Source organism: Schistocerca piceifrons, chromosome 6, assembly GCF_021461385.2.
Source record: "Schistocerca piceifrons isolate TAMUIC-IGC-003096 chromosome 6, iqSchPice1.1, whole genome shotgun sequence".
Classification (NCBI taxonomy): domain Eukaryota; kingdom Metazoa; phylum Arthropoda; class Insecta; order Orthoptera; family Acrididae; genus Schistocerca; species Schistocerca piceifrons.
The window spans coordinates 230,943,895-230,962,654 of NC_060143.1; the positions used below are offsets into that span (position 1 = coordinate 230,943,895).

The 18,760-nt window shown below is 42.1% G+C and overlaps 1 protein-coding gene across 1 annotated transcript in view; it reads right to left on the bottom strand.

The window, feature by feature from the left end:
• LOC124802750 (apoptosis-resistant E3 ubiquitin protein ligase 1) overlaps positions 1 to 18,760 on the bottom strand; it is a 654,148-nt gene that overhangs the window by 109,919 nt on the left and 525,469 nt on the right. The window contains exon 7 of the mRNA XM_047263734.1: positions 9,852 to 9,875. Within this exon, the coding sequence (XP_047119690.1) occupies positions 9,852 to 9,875 (24 nt within the window). The remainder of the gene's footprint in view (positions 1 to 9,851; positions 9,876 to 18,760) is intronic.

An 18,760-nucleotide genomic window follows, 5' to 3' on the forward strand; every position in this document is an offset into this window, starting at 1 on the left:
AAACAATTCTAGTACATAAGCTGATACACAACCTGGTAATAATACTTGGAGTTCTCGAGAAAACAAATGAAAATGTGCTTTCATGGAGATGAAGTGAAGAGCAATAAGATGACATTAGACAAGCTGTATGTCAGCATTATGGCAATTTTCTGGAATCATGTAGAGTCAGTTGTCCTGAAGTTTACTTACTGACAAGCCACATTCACTTTCCAATATGTTAATCGCAACTACAAAATTTTTATCAATCAAGAACCTATATGAGGTGTAGACAAATTTTTAATTAACACCTTGAAAAAATAAAAGTTACACAATTTTTTTGAGGGTTAAAGTTTGCAGTCCTTGTGCACACTGAAATTCCCACATCACTGCATGCAGCCAGAGGAGCTAAAACAAAGTTGAGCAGCTAATCTCCATGTTATCAGTGTGGTACACCATTCTGTTTTGGCTTCAGAAAGGCATGCTATGGCATTGTGATGTGGGGTTTTCAATGCATACCACGACTGAACATTTACCTGCAAAAAAATAATCATGTAACTATTTCTCAGAGGTGATGATTAAAACCTTACGACTGCACTCCATATAGTTTGATTTTGTTGCACAGCGAAATTTCTTTCTCAGACCAGTTGCATACATTAACTTTCTGTTGCCTTTTTCTTTGTTTCTTTCGCCCTCTTTGTGCTTTTCGCCATGATGTTCCCTTCTTTCAAATCCAACATCCATTTCTGCTGTTCTCCATCATCTTTTCTGAGCATACTGCATGTTTGTGTCCTAATTTGTTTTGTTCTTGCTTTACATTATTTCTTTATCCATTTCATATCCCAAGTCTTCCTTCCTGTGTGCCCACTTGCACTTTTCTCCTTAATAATCATTACAGATGTCTTTGAAGCATTTACTGTTCACGTGGTAAAACTTTGTTGTAATTTCACACTTTTCTCTCTGTCTATAACTGCAGCTTTTGTATTTTTACTAATCGTTAGTGACTTACTTAATTAATACTTCTGTTCAGGCCCCCCCCCCCCCCCCCCCCCCCGCCCCTCCCATTGTCCGCTTATTTCCAAACACAAAGAAACCTTTAAACCTTTCATTTTCAAATGATTAATGACTAGTTTTTGTGAAGCACTGAGCTTAATTCATATTTTGTATGCGAATGCTACGGCAGTACCCCCTCTCATACCGAACGGTAGAAATGCTACTTGTCTTTATTGGTTTGAAACCAAGGTTACATTTTCACTAGATACTCATATGTGTCTTACATGATTTCAGTAAATAAGTATTTATGTACTCATGATCTCCAAGAATGTTAAAAGTAAATTCATATCAAATACTGAAGGTAGTGTAAAAACAAAACACAGAGAATGCTTTCCTCCATCACTACAGACAGGTCAACAGTTCAGCCCGACAAGAAAAAGAAAATAAATTGCAAATGGCACTGGTTTGTTGAAGAGATCCATCTAGCAGTTGTCTGCAGGTGAAGATAAAACAGGGAGAACCTAATACAGTATAATCAGTTAAGGATTTGAATATTATTCCGCGAGAATATAGTATGGAATGCCGAGCTACTTTCTTCAGTTGGTAAGAGGAAAGAAAAGAAATTACAAACACAAATAAATATATTCCAATTAATTCAAAAAGTTCACATTACATCAAAATTTTGAGTTTGGACAGACTGTAATGTGCAAGATTTAAAAACAAATTTCACTCCTCTTCAAAAGATGGAGATGATGTAAATTAGAACAGAATGATTCCCATATCCACTGTGACTGATTTAGCTTATAAGAAGAATGAGAATCTGGGATGAAGGGTCACAAAGTAGTGATAATAGGTTATGTTGCACTTTGAACCATGGAACAGAAGACAGTAAGTGAAAGAAGAGAGACAGATGTATTTCACGTAACAACCATGAAGGTAGAAGTGTGAAATTAGGGCTCTTGTAGAGGCTTTTATACAGTCAATTTTCCTTTGTTTTATTTGTCAGTGCAATAAGAGAGGAAATGACTAGTATTGGTGCGATGTAACCTCCTTCATGCATTGTATGGTGATTTGCAAATTGAGTATGTAGATGTAAATATAGATGGCTAAGAGGAAAAGTGACAAGAAGAAACTGGGTAGGAAATAAATACAAAGGAAAGAGGAAAGCAGGTAGATGAGGACGACAAAGAGGTAGAAGAGGGCAAGGGAGACAGGGGGAAAGCAGAAACAAGTACAAAGGGACATTGGAAAGAGGTAGAAAGGGAATTGAAAGGAAGTCTGATATTCCACCTGTATAGTAATGAGCAGAACAACCAGCAACAATTATATGGAAGTTTTGAGTTAACAGTATTCCACTTTGAGAGTATGGTCTTCACCAGTGCTGGTAGTAGGGATGTGAATGTAACCAAACAATGTTCATCATACACAGAGCAATGCAACAGTACTTCTCTCATCCACTTGATCCTGAGATAGTCTGTGGTGTCTTCATCTCTTGACCTACCTCATCAGTGTATCATCTTATTGACTAAGAATGGGGTGCTAGGCAATTAGATTTTCATAATTTTTTATATTTATGGTACCTAAAGTTCAGAACTCAAATATCCATTTACCAAAGCAGTTCGATGCAATGTCAAAAACTCTTGAGACAATCAACTTTCCGATTCTGTGTAACTTTAATTCACTAAAGGCAGGACAATTTTCGAAGGTCCACACAGCTCTATCGGTAATATTTGAGTGTCTTAATAGTTGGATCACTAGTTTGAGCCTTCCCCCACCCTCCGTTCAATACAAATACTTACATCATTTAAATGCAAAATTCAATTCATCAAACATATGATAATTGACATATATCTAATTATCATTTTGTATGACAATTGCGTGTGCCTTGAGGCGAAATACAATACTAGACAGTGCCTCTATGTAGAAGAGTTAACAGTACTTGTTATCTGCATGTGTTTACAAACTTTGCAGTACACGAAATTACTATTAGTTGAAGAAGATTGCTGAAACTGAGATATCGTGCTACTGACCCAATGCTGGCACCAGTAAAATTACCTGCAGGGTGGGCAACAGGTGTTTGGGAACAAATGATTTTGGCGAATTCCACAATGCTTGGATATTTGAAAAATCGGTTCATTGGTTTAGTGCAAACTCCCTATTCATAAATGAAACAAAAACTGAGGAAATATTCTTTAATTTGAAGGCATCAAACAAAGAAAATAAGTCCGTTAAACTGCTAGGAATGATGATTGACCATAAACTTAGTTGGGATAAACATATCACACACGTCTGTTCTAAACTTGCACGTGCTATGTTCCTACTTTATAAGCTTAGGGGTAATGTCATCCAAAACTTACTGCTGCATTCATATTCTGCTTATATCCACCCCCATCGTTCATATGGTATTCTGCTCTGGGGAAATTCTCCCACTTCAATATCAATTTTCAGATGGCAAAAAAAAGCTCTTCAATGTATAGTGGGTTTATCTCCTAGGGATACATGCAGGGAACATTTCAAAAAACTTAACATCATGACAGTTCCTTGTTTGTACATCTATTATTGCTTACTACACGTAAAAGAAAACATAGCTCAATATCCCCTTAGGTCATCTGTCCACACCCACAATACAAGACGAAACCACACAATTGATCTGCCATACTCTAGACTGTCTAAAATACATAATAGTTATAAATATGTAGGCCTCGAACTGTTTAATATGCTCCCTAAAATTGTACAAACAGTATCTAAAAGTAAATTTAAGACAACATTGGGTCAATGGCTCAAAGATAAAGCATTTTACTCAGTTGATGAATTTAAAGATTGTAATATGGCAGATTTGCTGTTTTAACATAGAGAAAGGTACCTCTGCCTGTAGGAGGACCTAAATTTGTATCAATAGCTTAGGATAATGACATAATGTTATCAACATGTATATGATAATGACATAGTGTCATCAACATGAATACTTCCTGCTTAATATAAATCTCTATAATGTTTTCCTTTTTATTGTAAAATTAACAACATATAAAATTCCAAATGTTTGTTATTGTACTACACTAACATTCATAAGATTTATATATACATTGTTATGAGAATATAACCATCTTTATACTGTAATTGAACTTATTGACGAAGCCCATTGTATAAGAAAATACTGAACGGCTAACAAAGATTCTTATTCTTATTGGATACGACATCTTTTGCTATAGTAAGATTTCCACATTTGCTTCCAAAGCAGCAGATAGTGCTATGCAGCATTGTGGGTGAAAATCATATTATATTAAAATAAAAGAAGACTGTAATATCAGATGTGGATGATGGCAATTTGTCTGGTCCTTAGATAGTACAAAAAGATGTTGCTGAAAATTCCTTACACAATGAAGTTTCAAGATTATGCACGAGAGATGCCCTTGTATATTAGTAGCAAATCCTCACAGAAAATAATCCCGTTGATTTAACACCATCATCTGTAATTCCTGAAGAAGCAATGCTACAAGTAGAAGACTTGTTCCATAACAAACTTTCCATGAAGAAAAGTATGTGACCTATGAAGAGTTAACTATGTTCAATGAACAGAATGAGCAAAAAGCTTTGATGTACCTGTCTCTGACCGTGAAGATTGCCTGGAGGATTATAAGCCATAGGAGAAAAAAGCAAAACCATGTAAGGGCAGCATTCCATCAATTATAAATGACTAAAACAAGACTCGAACCAGCAATCCTGTGAGTACCAGTCTCAAGCTCTACCGACAGATCCACGTAGCCTGTTTAAAGCTGTACTACCTTTAGCAAATTGAAGCCCCTTTGAGAACTTAAAAAATAATTTTCTTATGAATTTTTGAGAGTTGCTTTTAACTACATTGAGATATTGATACTTGAGTTCTGAACTTCACATACCACAAATATAAAAACTTACAAAAATCCTATTGCCCTATGGTCCCGTTGTAAGTGGTTGATACAGTGGTCTATCCTGATAATATCCAGACAGAGCTTCACTCTACTAAAGGTTTTGTCCACTGCCCCTTTTTTTCTGTAGGGACACCATACTAAGTGTATCCTATCTAAACTACTTGTGTACTTTTCTTACTCTAATGAATGAAGGAATGTTTGAGTACTTTTTTGCTAATGTTTTGTGGATCACAGAACTTTCCAATTCATTTGCAGTTTTGTGTTTCTGCAGTGGTCATTAAACTACATGACTGAATGAATGCCTTGAAATTATTATTACAACTGAAATGGATATCGAAGGGGATGAAGTGTATAATGTCTTACACCACCCCCGGCTGTGATGTAACACTGTCTATTTAGTTCTGTGGTCGTATTGTAAAGTTTTCCTTATTATTTTTTTCACACATGCTTCTTTTGATACTGATTAGGCACTCGCTTGACCAAATATATCTCTGCAGCTGACTATTTTCATTTGTCACTGAAGGAAGGAAGAAAACAAAAAGATTACTCTTAGCTCCCGTTTTGGGAGCAGTAGTAGTGAATGGACACAAGCCACAACTGTGCTCACATATCTGATTTTGCTCAAAATATTGGTCAGTTGATAACAACTGATTTTGCCTTGATCATTTCAACTTTTTTTACACTACCTATTTTTGAGCTCATCCAGAAAGCAGAAATGAAACATGGAAAACAGACAGCAGATTTAAAAAGATTGGAGATTCATAATTTGATAGAATGAAGCAAGATTTTTTTTAAAAAAATTATAATATAAGGGGAGACACATGAAGGAATGTTGGAGTGTGGCTGAAGAAGTAAAGGGTAAGCAAGGAACCACAGAATGGGAAACACATGAGGGAAGAAACAAAGAAGAAATTGAAGGTTGAAATGAGACAGAAAATACAGAAATGGGGAGATAGAGAGAAGGGGAAGGGAATGAGAGAGTGACCAGGAGGCTGGGAATGAGGGAGTGCAGAGAGTGAGGGAATGGAGGGAGGGATCAAGAGCCAAGGATGAGAGAGGGCTCAAGAGTTGGGGGACAAAGGATACATTGGAAGCATGGCAAGCCAATGGAAGCACGGTAATGACGGCGTGGTTGAGAAGGAAGGGTGAATTGTCAGCATGTGTTCAAATGAGGCTACCAATCTGGAATAAGTATCCTATGGTAAGAAGTTGCACATTGCAGCACAGTCACTGGAACAAGAGTTTCATGTTAATCAGGGTTACTAGTAATTTTGAGCTGAAATAAAGCCAGTAATATGGTTGCAAGAAGCAGTAAAAGAAATACCTTGCACATTTCATGCACGTAAGTATGTTCAAACACAGGTCTAGAAGAGAAATATTTTTCACGAGTACCCCATAATCGGACAGGATATGACAGCCATGTTGGCTGTTCTTATTACTTCATTCATCACTAAAAATTCTTCCAAATGATGACACGTGTAGGACATGTATGAGCTTCAAGTACCATGAAGAAGTCCGGATGGAGTAGTATATTACAGAAAAGAACAGAAAAAAATAGTTGTATCTTATTGGTGAATTCAGTGGATGTTCGACAGATTCATTGTTATTTTTGGCAAATTAGTTGTTATTTCAGCCAAATATAGCTTTTTATTGCCACACCCAATGGCAATTTTGCCAAAGTCAGTGTCATTTTTTGCCAAATGAATTGAATTTTTTTTTTGTCAAATGTGCTCTTTCTTACAAATTTAGTATCATTTTTTGTCAAATGTGGTCTTATTTTTTGACAATTAGGTTGTTAATTTTTGCAAAGTCTAGTGTTTTTTGCCATACTCAGTGTTGTTTTTTTCACCAAATTCAGTGCTGTTTTTGTCGTGAGATCATTTTAAGATTATAGCTTTCATGAACATCAGCCTCAAGGAGATTAGCAGTGAAATTGTAATTTCAGCATTCAATAACTATTAGCTACCAATATTAAAAATGCCACCCTCAGGTATATAACATTTTTATCTGGAAAATTAGAAATTCGATGGAATCCTGTATAAATAGCCGATTTCACTTTATTTCGCTAAAATCTGTATTTTTGTGTTACTGTTTTCATGAAATTTTCCTGTCCCTAATTATAGAGAATGTCTTTTGAAATTTCAAGTCTGAAATATTAAGACATAAGTAACAGATGCCTTGGTGAGTCCTCAACAAAAGTATGATTGCACTGTGATCTTGGTTGATCTCTAATTGTGTGAAATCGTATTTCAGAAGATAGATTATAGCTTTACTGGCAACTAAGACATTGGCATCACAAAGAAAGATCCATGATCAGGTGGCTGATGCAGAATCTATGAGATATGATTTAAACAAGCGCGCGTGTGTGTGTGTGTGTGTGTGTGTGTGTGTGTGTGTGTTATATATATATATATATATATATATACACACACACACACACACACACACACACACACACACACACACACACACACACACACACACACACACTCTCTCCTGGAAATTGAAATAAGAACACCGTGAATTCATTGTCCCAGGAAGGGGAAACTTTATTGACACATTCCTGGGGTCAGATACATCACATGATCACACTGACACAACCACAGGCACATAGACACAGGCAACAGAGCATGCACAATGTCGGCACTAGTACAGTGTATATCCACCTTTCGCAGCAATGCAGGCTGCTATTCTCCCATGGAGACGATCGTAGAGATGCTGGATGTAGTCCTGTGGAACGGCTTGCCATGCCATTTCCACCTGGCGCCTCAGTTGGACCAGCGTTCGTGCTGGACGTGCAGACCGCGTGAGACGACGCTTCATCCAGTCCCAAACATGCTCAATGGGGGACAGATCCGGAGATCTTGCTGGCCAGGGTAGTTGACCTACACCTTCTAGAGCACGTTGAGTGGCATGGGATACATGCGGACATGCATTGTCCTGTTGCAACAGCAAGTTCCCTTGCCGGTCTAGGAATGGTAGAACGATGGGTTCGATGACAGTTTGGATGTACCGTGCACTATTCAGTGTCCCCTCGACAATCACCAGTGGTGTACGGCCAGTATAGGAGATCACTCCCCATACCATGATGCCGGGTGTTGGCCCTGTGTGCCTCGGTCGTATGCAGTCCTGATTGTGGCGCTCACCTGCACGGCGCTAAACACGCATACGACCATCATTGGCACCAAGGCAGAAGCGACTCTCATCGCTGAAGACGACATGTCTCCATTCGTCCCTCCATTCACGCCTGTCGCGACACCACTGGAGGCGGGCTGCACGATGTTGGGGCGTGAGCGGAAGACGGCCTAACGGTGTGCGGGACCGTAGCCCAGCTTCATGGAGACGGTTGCGAATGGTCCTCGCCGATACCCCAGGAGCAACAGTGTCCCTAATTTGCTGGGAAGTGGCGGTGCGGTCCCCTACAGCACTGCGTAGGATCCTACAGTCTTGGCGTGCATCCGTGCGTCGCTGCGGTCCGGTCCCAGGTCGACGGGCACGTGCACCTTCCGCCGACCACTGGCGACAACATCGATGTACTGTGGAGACCTCACGCCCCACGTGTTGAGCAATTCGGCGGTACGTCCACCCAGCCTCCCGCATGCCCACTATACGCCCTCGCTCAAAGTCCGTCAACTGCACATACGGTTCACGTCCACGCTGTCGCGGCATGCTACCAGTGTTAAAGACTGCGATGGAGCTCCGTATGCCACGGCAAACTGGCTGACACTGACGGCGGCGGTGCACAAATGCTGCGCAGCTAGCGTCATTCGACGGCCAACACCGCGGTTTCTGGTGTGTCCGCTGTGCCGTGCGTGTGATCATTGCTTGTACAGCCCTCTCGCAGTGTCCGGAGCAAGTATGGTGGGTCTGACACACCGGTGTCAATGTGTTCTTTTTTCCATTTCCAGGAGTATATATATATAAAAAAAACAAAGATGATGTGACTTACCAAATGAAAGTGCTGGCAGGTCGACAGACACACAAACAAACACGAACATACACACAAAATTCAAGCTTTCGCAACAAACTGTTGCCTCATCAGGAAAGAGGGAAGGAGAGGGAAAGACGAAAGGATGTGGGTTTTAAGGGAGAGGGTAAGGAGTCATTCCAATCCCGGGAGCGGAAAGACTTACCTTAGGGGGAAAAAAGGACGGGTATACACTCGCACACACACACATACCCATCCACACATATACAGGACATCTCTGCCCAAACTCTTTGTCTTTAATATGTCTGCTTGTGTCTGTATATGTGTGGATGGATATGTGTGTGTGTGTGCACGCGAGTGTATACCCATCCTTTTTTCCCCCTAAGGTAAGTCTTTCCGCTCCCAGGATTGGAATGACTCCTTACCCTCTCCCTTAAAACCCACATCCTTTCGTCTTTCCCTCTCCTTCCCTCTTTCCTGATGAGGCAACAGTTTGTTGCGAAAGCTTGAATTTTGTGTGTATGTTTGTGTTTGTTTATGTGTCTTTCGACCTGCCAGTGCTTTCGTTTGGTAAGTCACATCATCTTTGTTTTTAAATATATTTTTCCCGCGTGGAATGTTTCCCTCTATTATATTGATATCATTAATTTGAGCCCAACAATTATATATATATATATATAAGCTCTTTAGATTTAAATTATGCCACTTTTCACACTAAAGTCATTGGCAGCTGCACCCCTGAATTTACAAGCTGCATGCATTACATGCCTCGCTATAAACACTTTGTCTGCTTTAATTCAATAGCGCAAATGGAAGTGTTATTGGTATGGATGCGCGGTAAACTGAAAATGAGTAATAAAGCTGGTAAATTATGTATAAATAAAATATGAAGTACTACAACACTGTAAAAAGAATAAGGAAAAGTTAGAGTGCTCCTGATTGTGAAGCTTCCTGAAAAGACTACAGAAACCAATGTTTCATGGCATGTTTGCTGTGCATTTTCATTTTATGTCTAATTTTGTCAGCCACACTTTACGAACACATACCTGTCTCAGCAGAGCCAGGCTCAACTGAAAAATGGATAATACATACGGATGAGGGTAAAATTATAGTTGTCTACAAATGCATACACCACTTTCAAAACAGATTTGGTCTATCTTTTAACACTATGGTCAATATTAAAAAGATCAATACAGCCTTGGGAAAAAATTTGAACAGTGTAAGACAGTTTTAGCTGGTATTTATCTTTTAATAGGATGATATCCTTCAGAAAGTGGAAACAGGGACTCTAAGAATGGACCCAATGTGTTCTGAAAGTAGACTACCACTAGTACATTACACAGAAGGAAGAAGAGCGCTGTGTGTGCAGGGCAATAATGTGTTTCCTCTCATTTTCGGGAAAATTATGTGCACCTGATGTGCGAGTGAAAGCCAATCACCTATTAAGAGCAAAAGTAGATTTCCTTCTTGGTCATTAAGTAATATTTATGCACTGCACATCAAAGTATACAACAGATTAACATGAGACATTGGGTATTTACCATGCAGCATACCACTTTTGTTGCATATAGTAGCATGCATTCCACAGTAAAAGTTATACTATTATAAGGAACACTGGTGTTTGATGCATTTAACTAGTAAGGGAAGAACAGTGAGATAGGTAAATGTAATTGCAACTTACAGTGATGATAGCAAACAAAGATACATTGTGTTAAAACATCAAAAGCAACAGCACACACTTTTAAAATCTGAAACAGTGAATTAATTAGGAAACATCTATAACACCCAAAGCTTGCTCAAAGTCAGTCAAAAGCAGGCAAATTAACAAGTTTCCACACTGTAAATTTATAAGACAATCATTTTGCAAGCAAATTTTTAGTATCATTCTTTTAGGACACTCTAGAGAGATGTGGCCAAACAGCTTAAGTTCTTCATTTAAAGACATTATTGTTTAGACATGCTATTACCATATCTAAAGACCACAAGAATAAGATGTGCAAGACATTCACACTTTCTTTCATTTTATATAACTCATCGGAGGTAATGTGTTAAGTAAATTGGTAATAAGAAATTACCACTGGCAGGTACATAATGAGCAAACATTTTCCACTAACACTGGTATAATTTCTGATCATAAATACTTTACACCAGAGAATATAGGCTACGACAAATGTTTCTCATGATCACTAACATATGGTGAAATAAATAAATAGAAATGGAATGCATAAAATTAATTACAAAGTTCATAAACAATCAAAATCTAAACAGTTGAATAACTTGAAGTTTTGAAACAGTAAAGCAAGTATTCGTCTGACCTTCTCTCTATGAAATCCAATACCCATGTTAGTGTAGTACAACAGTAAAGCATGTTGGTATTTACTGTCACTTTCATTAGGAAGGAGAGGGGGGGGGGGGGGGAGGGGAGAGGAAGAATGGGGTGAGCTCCTACTCTTTCCTATGGAAGTAAACTGATTAACCTACAATCAAGGAACTATTGGCTGGTTGTTTCCTCACAAACTGTAACTTCACATGTGAGACCTGGACTGCAAATAAATGCTCTCTCTGAAGCAAGATATGTTCGTGATATTTCAAAATAAGTTACATCACTTATTATACCATACCCATAAAAACTAATGTCATTTTTTAGCTGATACACATAGTGAATTGTTCGCACATTTCTGAAACCTGCAGGGTGTACAAGACCGCAATTACAAAGTGTTGGAACCTTTTATGATTTCAGGAATTCTCATCCACAGAAGCAAAGATAATAAAATTTGTATTCTCAGATACTTGAAAATATTAGGAATTGTTATGAAAAGACATTTAGAATAGAGGTGATGAAGTGACAAGTTTTCTCATTTCTACTCAGAATCTTAGGTGCCAAAGAAGCTGCTACTTAAAATATGATGTAATTATTTTCAGTGCACTGTGAATAAAAATACAGAACATTCAATCTGCCAATTTCATGAGAAGTATCAACATAAAGGGTCAATTTCATTTACTGGCCACATGTTTGAAATAATGAGAGAAAACTTATTTACATACTTTACAATTTATCACTGGGATCACTTGATGTTTCATAGCCAACAATAAAGCCTCAATATTAGGTTCAAACAGTAGTATGCTTTGTTATATCAGATATTTCTCCGTTGGTTTTATTTCAGTTCCCATATATTCAAGGTTTTCCTATCCATATGAGCTCGCAAAAATTGCTTTCTGTTTCAGGATGTTTACCTAAACATATTGGCACACCAGTGTAACTGAAATAATATGATACACATTTTTACTTCTGGTTTTATAAATTACACAGTGACAAAATTTTATGCACCTACATACAAACTGTGCCTTTGGCTTTTTATTCATAAGACATTTGAAAATGTATGCCATATCTGAACCTGTCTGGTACTTTGAAGTAAAGTAAGTTAATTGCAGTCAAGATGCAAGGATGGTGTTATGCAATGAACGGTTTAGCTTCCTTCCTGAAACTTTGAATTTTTTGTACATGTTGCACAACTTTTTCAGTTATGCTTATAGTGTACCTTTCAGTCTTGACTGGAGTTAGTCCGCTACATTAAATAATACTCTCTCTGCTCGGTACATGATATTTTGATCCCAGATGTTAGTCAACTTGTACCTCATCTTCAAACGTAATTGTGCCTGATCTGTTGTTAATGAAAACTGGATCATAATGTTGGAAGGAACTAATTAAAGAAGTATTCAATTTCTCTTATTATGTGCTGGTTGGTTGGTTGATTGGTTAAAAAGAGGGGGGAAGGGGCCAAACTATGAGGTCATTGATCCCATGTTCCTAATAAAACAACGCCACAAGTGTGATCATAAAACGGACGAGACATATAACACAAAATGGAAAGAAAGGAAAAACCACAAGAATGAAAGAAAGGCAACAAACACTAAAAGGAACAAAAGAGAACAAGAAAATATGAGAGAGATGCTAGAAACAGAAGAGAGTAAAACAAGAAAGCAGATTACAGTGGCTGGCCAACCATGAGAATAAAAAGAAGAAGCAAGCCACTCTGCAACACAGTAAAACTTCCATCCTAAAAGCATTAGGGTAGAGGACACAGAGGGACAAAGGACATGCGCTAAAACCTACATAGAAGTATAAAACCCACTCTCACAGATAAAATGTAAAACTAAAGCTGCTGCTGAGTCATCGTTACCCAACACCATAGGCAGAGAGCTGGGAAAGTTAAAAGTCCACTGAAGAGTGGCTAAAAGTGGGCATCCCAGCAAGAGGTGGACGACTCATTTGGGAGCCACAGCGACACAGAGTTGGGTCCTTGGGTCGCGACGGAATAGGTAACCATGCGTTAGCCATGTATGGCCAATGCAGAGCTGACAGAGGACAACTGATTCCCAGCGAGAGGACCACATGGAAGACTTCCACACATTCGTAGTCTCCTTAATGACATGCAGTTTGTTGTGCATACTGTTATGCCACTCCGTCTCCCAAAGCTGGAAAACCCTAAAGCTTAAGACAGAGCGCAGGTCAGCTTCGGAGATGCCCATCTCCAGAAGCAGTTTCTGCATCGCCTGTTTCGCCAGCCTGTCGGCAAGTTCATTGCCTGGGATTCCGATGTGTCCTGGGATCCACACAAACACCACTAAACGACAGGACCGTTCCAGTGCATAGATGGACTCCTGGATGGATGCTACCAGAGGATGGCAAGGGTAGCACTGGTCATTAGCTTGTAGGCTGCTCAATGAGTCAGTACCCAGGAGAAATGACGCACCAGGGCATGAGCGGATGTGGTCAAGAACATGAGATATGGCCGCCAGCTCTGCAGTGAAAACACTGCAGCCATCTGGCAAGGAGTGCTGTTCAATATGTCCTCCATGAACATACGCAAAGCCTACGTGAGCATCAGCCATCGAGCTGTCCGTGTAAATCACGTCAGAGCCCCGGAACACATCAAGAATCGAGAGGAAGTGACAGTGGAGAGGTGGGGTTAACGGAGTCCTTAGGACCATGCAAAAGGTCCAGACGAAGATGTGGCCGAGGCTTACACCATGGAGACATACGTGAATGGACCGCAAGTAGAGGTGGTAAAGTGAAGGACTCCAGTTCAGAGAGAAGGGGCCACACGCGAACCACAATCATTAGCCCCAACCTGGGCCGCTGATGCGGTAGATGAACTGTCGCGGCTTGGAAAAGGAGACAGTAATTTGGATGCTCAGGAGAACTACGAATATGTGCAGCATAACTGGTGAGCAGTTGTGCACATCTGATCTGCAATGGAGGGACCCCAGCCTATGCCAGTACACCAGTCACCGGTCACCAGACTCAACCTAAAAGCTCCTGTCACTAGTCGAGCCCCGCAGTGGTGCACAGGATCAAGTAAATGCAAGGCTGAGGGTGCTGCTGAACTGCAAACCACAACCTCATAGTCAATTCTGGATCGGAAAAAGGCTCTGTAGAGTTGCAGCAGCATAGAGCGATCTGCACCCCAATTGGTGTTGCTCAGGCAATGGAGGGCATTGAGGTGCTGCCAGCACTTCCACTTAAGCTGACGAAGGTGAAGAACCCAAGTCAATCGAGTGTTGAAAATCAGTGCTAAGAATCAATACATCTCCACTACAGAGAGTGGATCATTATGAAGGTAAAGTTCTGGGTCCAGACGAATGGTATGACACTGACGGTAGTGCATGACACATGACACTATAGCTGAGATCTGGAAGCCATGGGCTATAACCCATGACTGTGCCTTATGGATGGCTCCCTGTAGGTGCTGCTCAGCATCACCAGTACTGGTGAAGCTGTACGAAATTCAGAAATCATCTGCATACAGGGATGGTGAGACTTAAGGCCCTACAGCTGCTGCTAGACCGTTAATGGCCAATAAAAAGACATAGACACTCAATGCAGAGCCCTGCGGGACGCCATTCTCCTGGATATGGGGGGCACCAACTTGGACACGGAAAGTATGAAGCAACAGGAACTTTTGGATAAAATTCGGGAGTGGGCCCCAGAGACCCCACTCATACAATGTGGCACAGATATGATGTCACCAGGTCGTGTTGTACGCTTTACGTAAGTCAAAAAAGACAGCAGCCAGGTATAGGCATCTGGAAAATGCTGTTCGGATGGCAGACTCGAGGGATACCAGATTATCAGTGGTAGAGCAACCCTGGCGGAAGCTGCACTGACATGGGACCAGGAGGTTACGTGACTCCAGGACCCAACTCAACTGCCGACACACCATACGTTCCAGCAGCTTACAAAGAATGTTGGTGAGGCTAATGGGCCAATAGCTATCCACATCAAGCGGGTTCTTACCAGGTTTGAGCACTGGAATGACTGTGCTCTCACACCAGTGCAATGGAAAGATACCATCGCACCAGATCCGGTTGAAGACAACGAGGAGATGGTGCTTGTAGTCAGGTGAGAAATGTTTAATCATCTGACTGTGGATTTGGTCTGGTCCAGGAGCTGTGTTGAGGCAACTTGCAAGGGTGCTGAGGAGCTCCCACTTTGCAAATGGGGATTTATAGGGTTCACTGTGGCATGTAGTGAACGAAATCACTTTCCCTTCCATCCACCGTTTGAGAGCGTGAAAGGCTGGGGGGTAATTCTCCTATGCAGAGGCGCAAGCAAAATGCTCAGCAAAGTGCTCAGCAATCACATTTGCATCAGTAGATAACATGCCATTTATGTTAACACCACGAACACCTGTTGGGGTCTGGTACCCAAGAACTCATTTGATCTTTGCCCAGACTTGGGAAGGTGATGTATGGCACCCAATGGTCGACACATACCTCTCCCAACACTCCTGCTTCTGTCGTTTGATAAGGCAAACATGGGTACAGACCTGTTTAAAGGCTATGAGGTGCTTCTGGGAAGGGCGCCACTTATGGCGCTGTAGATCTTCCCAACACTCCTTAACTGACTCAGTGACTTCTGGCGACCACCAAGGGTCTGTCTTTTGCTGGGGCACCCTTAAGAACAAGGGATCACGTTTTCTGCCCCAGAAACGATCATTGTTGTTACCTGCCCAATCACCACATCGATGTTACCATGTGGTGCAGATTCAATGGTTACAGCAGAGGTGAAAGTTTCCCAGTCCACCTCATTTAAAGCCCATCTAGGCAGGTGTCCATGGGCCTGACACTGGGGCAGTGACAGGAAGATAGGGACATGGTCACTACCACGCATGTCGTCAAGTGCTCTCCAGTGGATAGATGGGAGAAGGCCAGGACTGCAAACCGAGAGAGCAATGGCCGATATGTGCCATGTGCCACACTGAAACATGTGGCAGCCCCAGTATTTAAGAGGCAGAGGTTGAGTTGTGACAGTAAATTTTCGACATCTCTGCCTCGGCCAGTAAGAACTGTGCCGCCCCACAAGGGGTCATGAGCATTAAAATCTCCCAAGAGTAGGAAAGGTTTAGGGAGTTGATCAATCAGTGCAGTCAATGCATTCAGGGGTACTGCACCATCTGGAAGAAGATATATGTTGCAGACAGGTATTTCCTGCATTGTCCTTATCCTGACAGCCACAGCTTCAAGAGGGATTTGGAGGGGCACAGGTTCACTGTATACTGAGTGCAGGACACAGACACAAACTCCCCCTACACTCTATAATAGTTGCTACAGTTCCTGTAATATCCATTATAGCCACAGAGGGCAGGGGTCCGCATTGCCAGGAACCAGGTTTCCTGGAGGGCAATGCAGAAAGCAAGTGTAAAGCTTAACAGCTGCTGTAGCTCAGCCAGGTGGTGGAAAAAAACTGCTGCAATTCCACTGGAGGATGACGTCGTCATGAGGATGATGTCGTCATGAGGCTGGGGCGGCATGGAACATTCAATGAGGCAGTTTACGCCTCAGGGTCACCTACTGCCACCAACTTACTGCCTGAGCAGTCTATATCCATTGTGTCTGATGGTCTGGTGAGATCTAGGTCCTCAGCGGACGCCAGAATCCCCACCCTATCCTCAGACACAGAGCTTGTAGGTAACAGTGGTGTGGGTGCCACCACAATTTCCTTGGTCTTAGGGGTCTTCTTTTTGGATTTATCTCGCTGCTCCTTGGTTTCCCTCAGTGGGAGGCCTTCACTGGCTCAGTCTCTGGGACTGAGGACGAGCATGAAGTCCTACGACAAGCTGCTTTTGAGCTCTTCAGCCACAGACGAGTGTCATCTTTCCCACTAGCAAATAACTGGGAAGGGAGTGACCCAAGTGACCCCTTCCTAGTGAGAGAAACCAAAGAAGACTTACACTTCTCCGGCTTAGAAGTGGGGACGGACGTCCCCGATGGTTGGGTGGGTGTTGCTCCCGAAGTAGATGGTGCGGGAGGAACAGAGGGGGAAATGCCCCCCCCCCCCCCCCCCCACCATCAAGGGGGCAGGTGCAGACTTCTGGCTCTGAGAGGTGATAGGTTGGCAGAGCTGAAGGTGCCAGAACTGTTGTAGCGGTGGCATAAGATGAAGTCATACATACAGGATGCAGGCATTCAAATTTTCTCTTAGCCTCAGTGTAGGTCAGTCGGTCCATGGTCTTGTACTCCATGATTTTCCTTTCTTTCTGAAGAATCCTGCAGACTGGCAAGCAAGGCGAATGGTGCTTTCCACAGTTGACACAGATAGGAGGCGGGGCACATAGATTATTGGGATGTGATGAGTGTCAGCAATCTCGACATGTGACGCTGGAAGTACAGCAGGAAGACATATGGCCAAACTTACAGCACTTAAAGCACTGCATCAGGGGAGGGATATAGGGCTTTACATCACAGCGGTAGATCATCACCTTGACCTTCTCGGGCAATGTATCACCCTCGAAGGCCAAGATGAATGCACCGATGACAACCTGATTATCCCTCTGACCCCTGTGGTCACGCCGGTCGAAATGTACACCTCGCCACTCTTAATTGGCATGCAGCTCATCATCAGACTGCAAAAGAAGGTCCCAGTGAAATATGATACCCTGGACCATATTTAAGCTCTTATGTGGGGTGATGGTAACAGAAACATCCCCCAACTTGTCACAAGCGAGTAATGCCCGTGACTGGGCAGAGGATGCTGTTTTGATCAAGTCTGACCCAGATCTCATTTTGGACGATCCCTCCACCTCCCCAAAGTTGTCCTCTAAATGCTCAACAAAAAACTGAGGCTTCATCATCATGAAAGATTCCCCATCAGCCCTTGAACAAACAAGGTACCGGGGTGAATAAGACCACTGCCATTCTTTGTCTGGCGTTCCTCCGATGGTGTGGCCAGGGAGGGGAACGATTTGCGGTTGTAGTTCTGCACGTTGAATTGAGCTTTTGAACACTTAGAGAATGCTGGTGTTTCACAACCAGCAAGAGATGATGAACTCAGCTTCATCGCGTGTCATCCGCTCTGATGCCACCCACTCCGACCAGGGGCCCTCCCCACGGGCACCACCCAGCCACAGCAGAGGCCACCTGACAGGATGGCCATTGCCGGGAGTCCCGATTCCCCAGGGGGATGGGCATCTACCCTTTGGCACAATTGGGGAGTTAAGGGCGCAGGCATCAGCAGAGTGATCCCTGTGTGGTCAGGGGGCTACAACCAACAGGGTACATGGTGGCCCCACCACAACAGACTGGCTACCGTGCTGGATATCAGAAGTCCATGGTCATTGTCGACGCAGAAAGCGACACTGCATAGTGCATGGTAGAAAACGCACCCAGGAAGGTGTCCTCACCCAAGAGATGGCGAATGAGTGGGACTGAAATGCAAAGACAAGAAAGTGGGCTAAAGATCTCAATGCACGAAGGACACTATGCACCACGTAAGGTGCCCTTCCCCAATTGGCTCAATCTTCAAGAAACTTTTGAAGAATGGATGTCAAACCCTACAGGGGACCATCACATAAAGGCTGAAACATGTGAAACTCCTTTTAGTCACCTCCTACGACAGGCAGGAATACCTCGGGCCTATTCTTACCCCCAGGACTCGCAGGGGGGTCTTATGTGC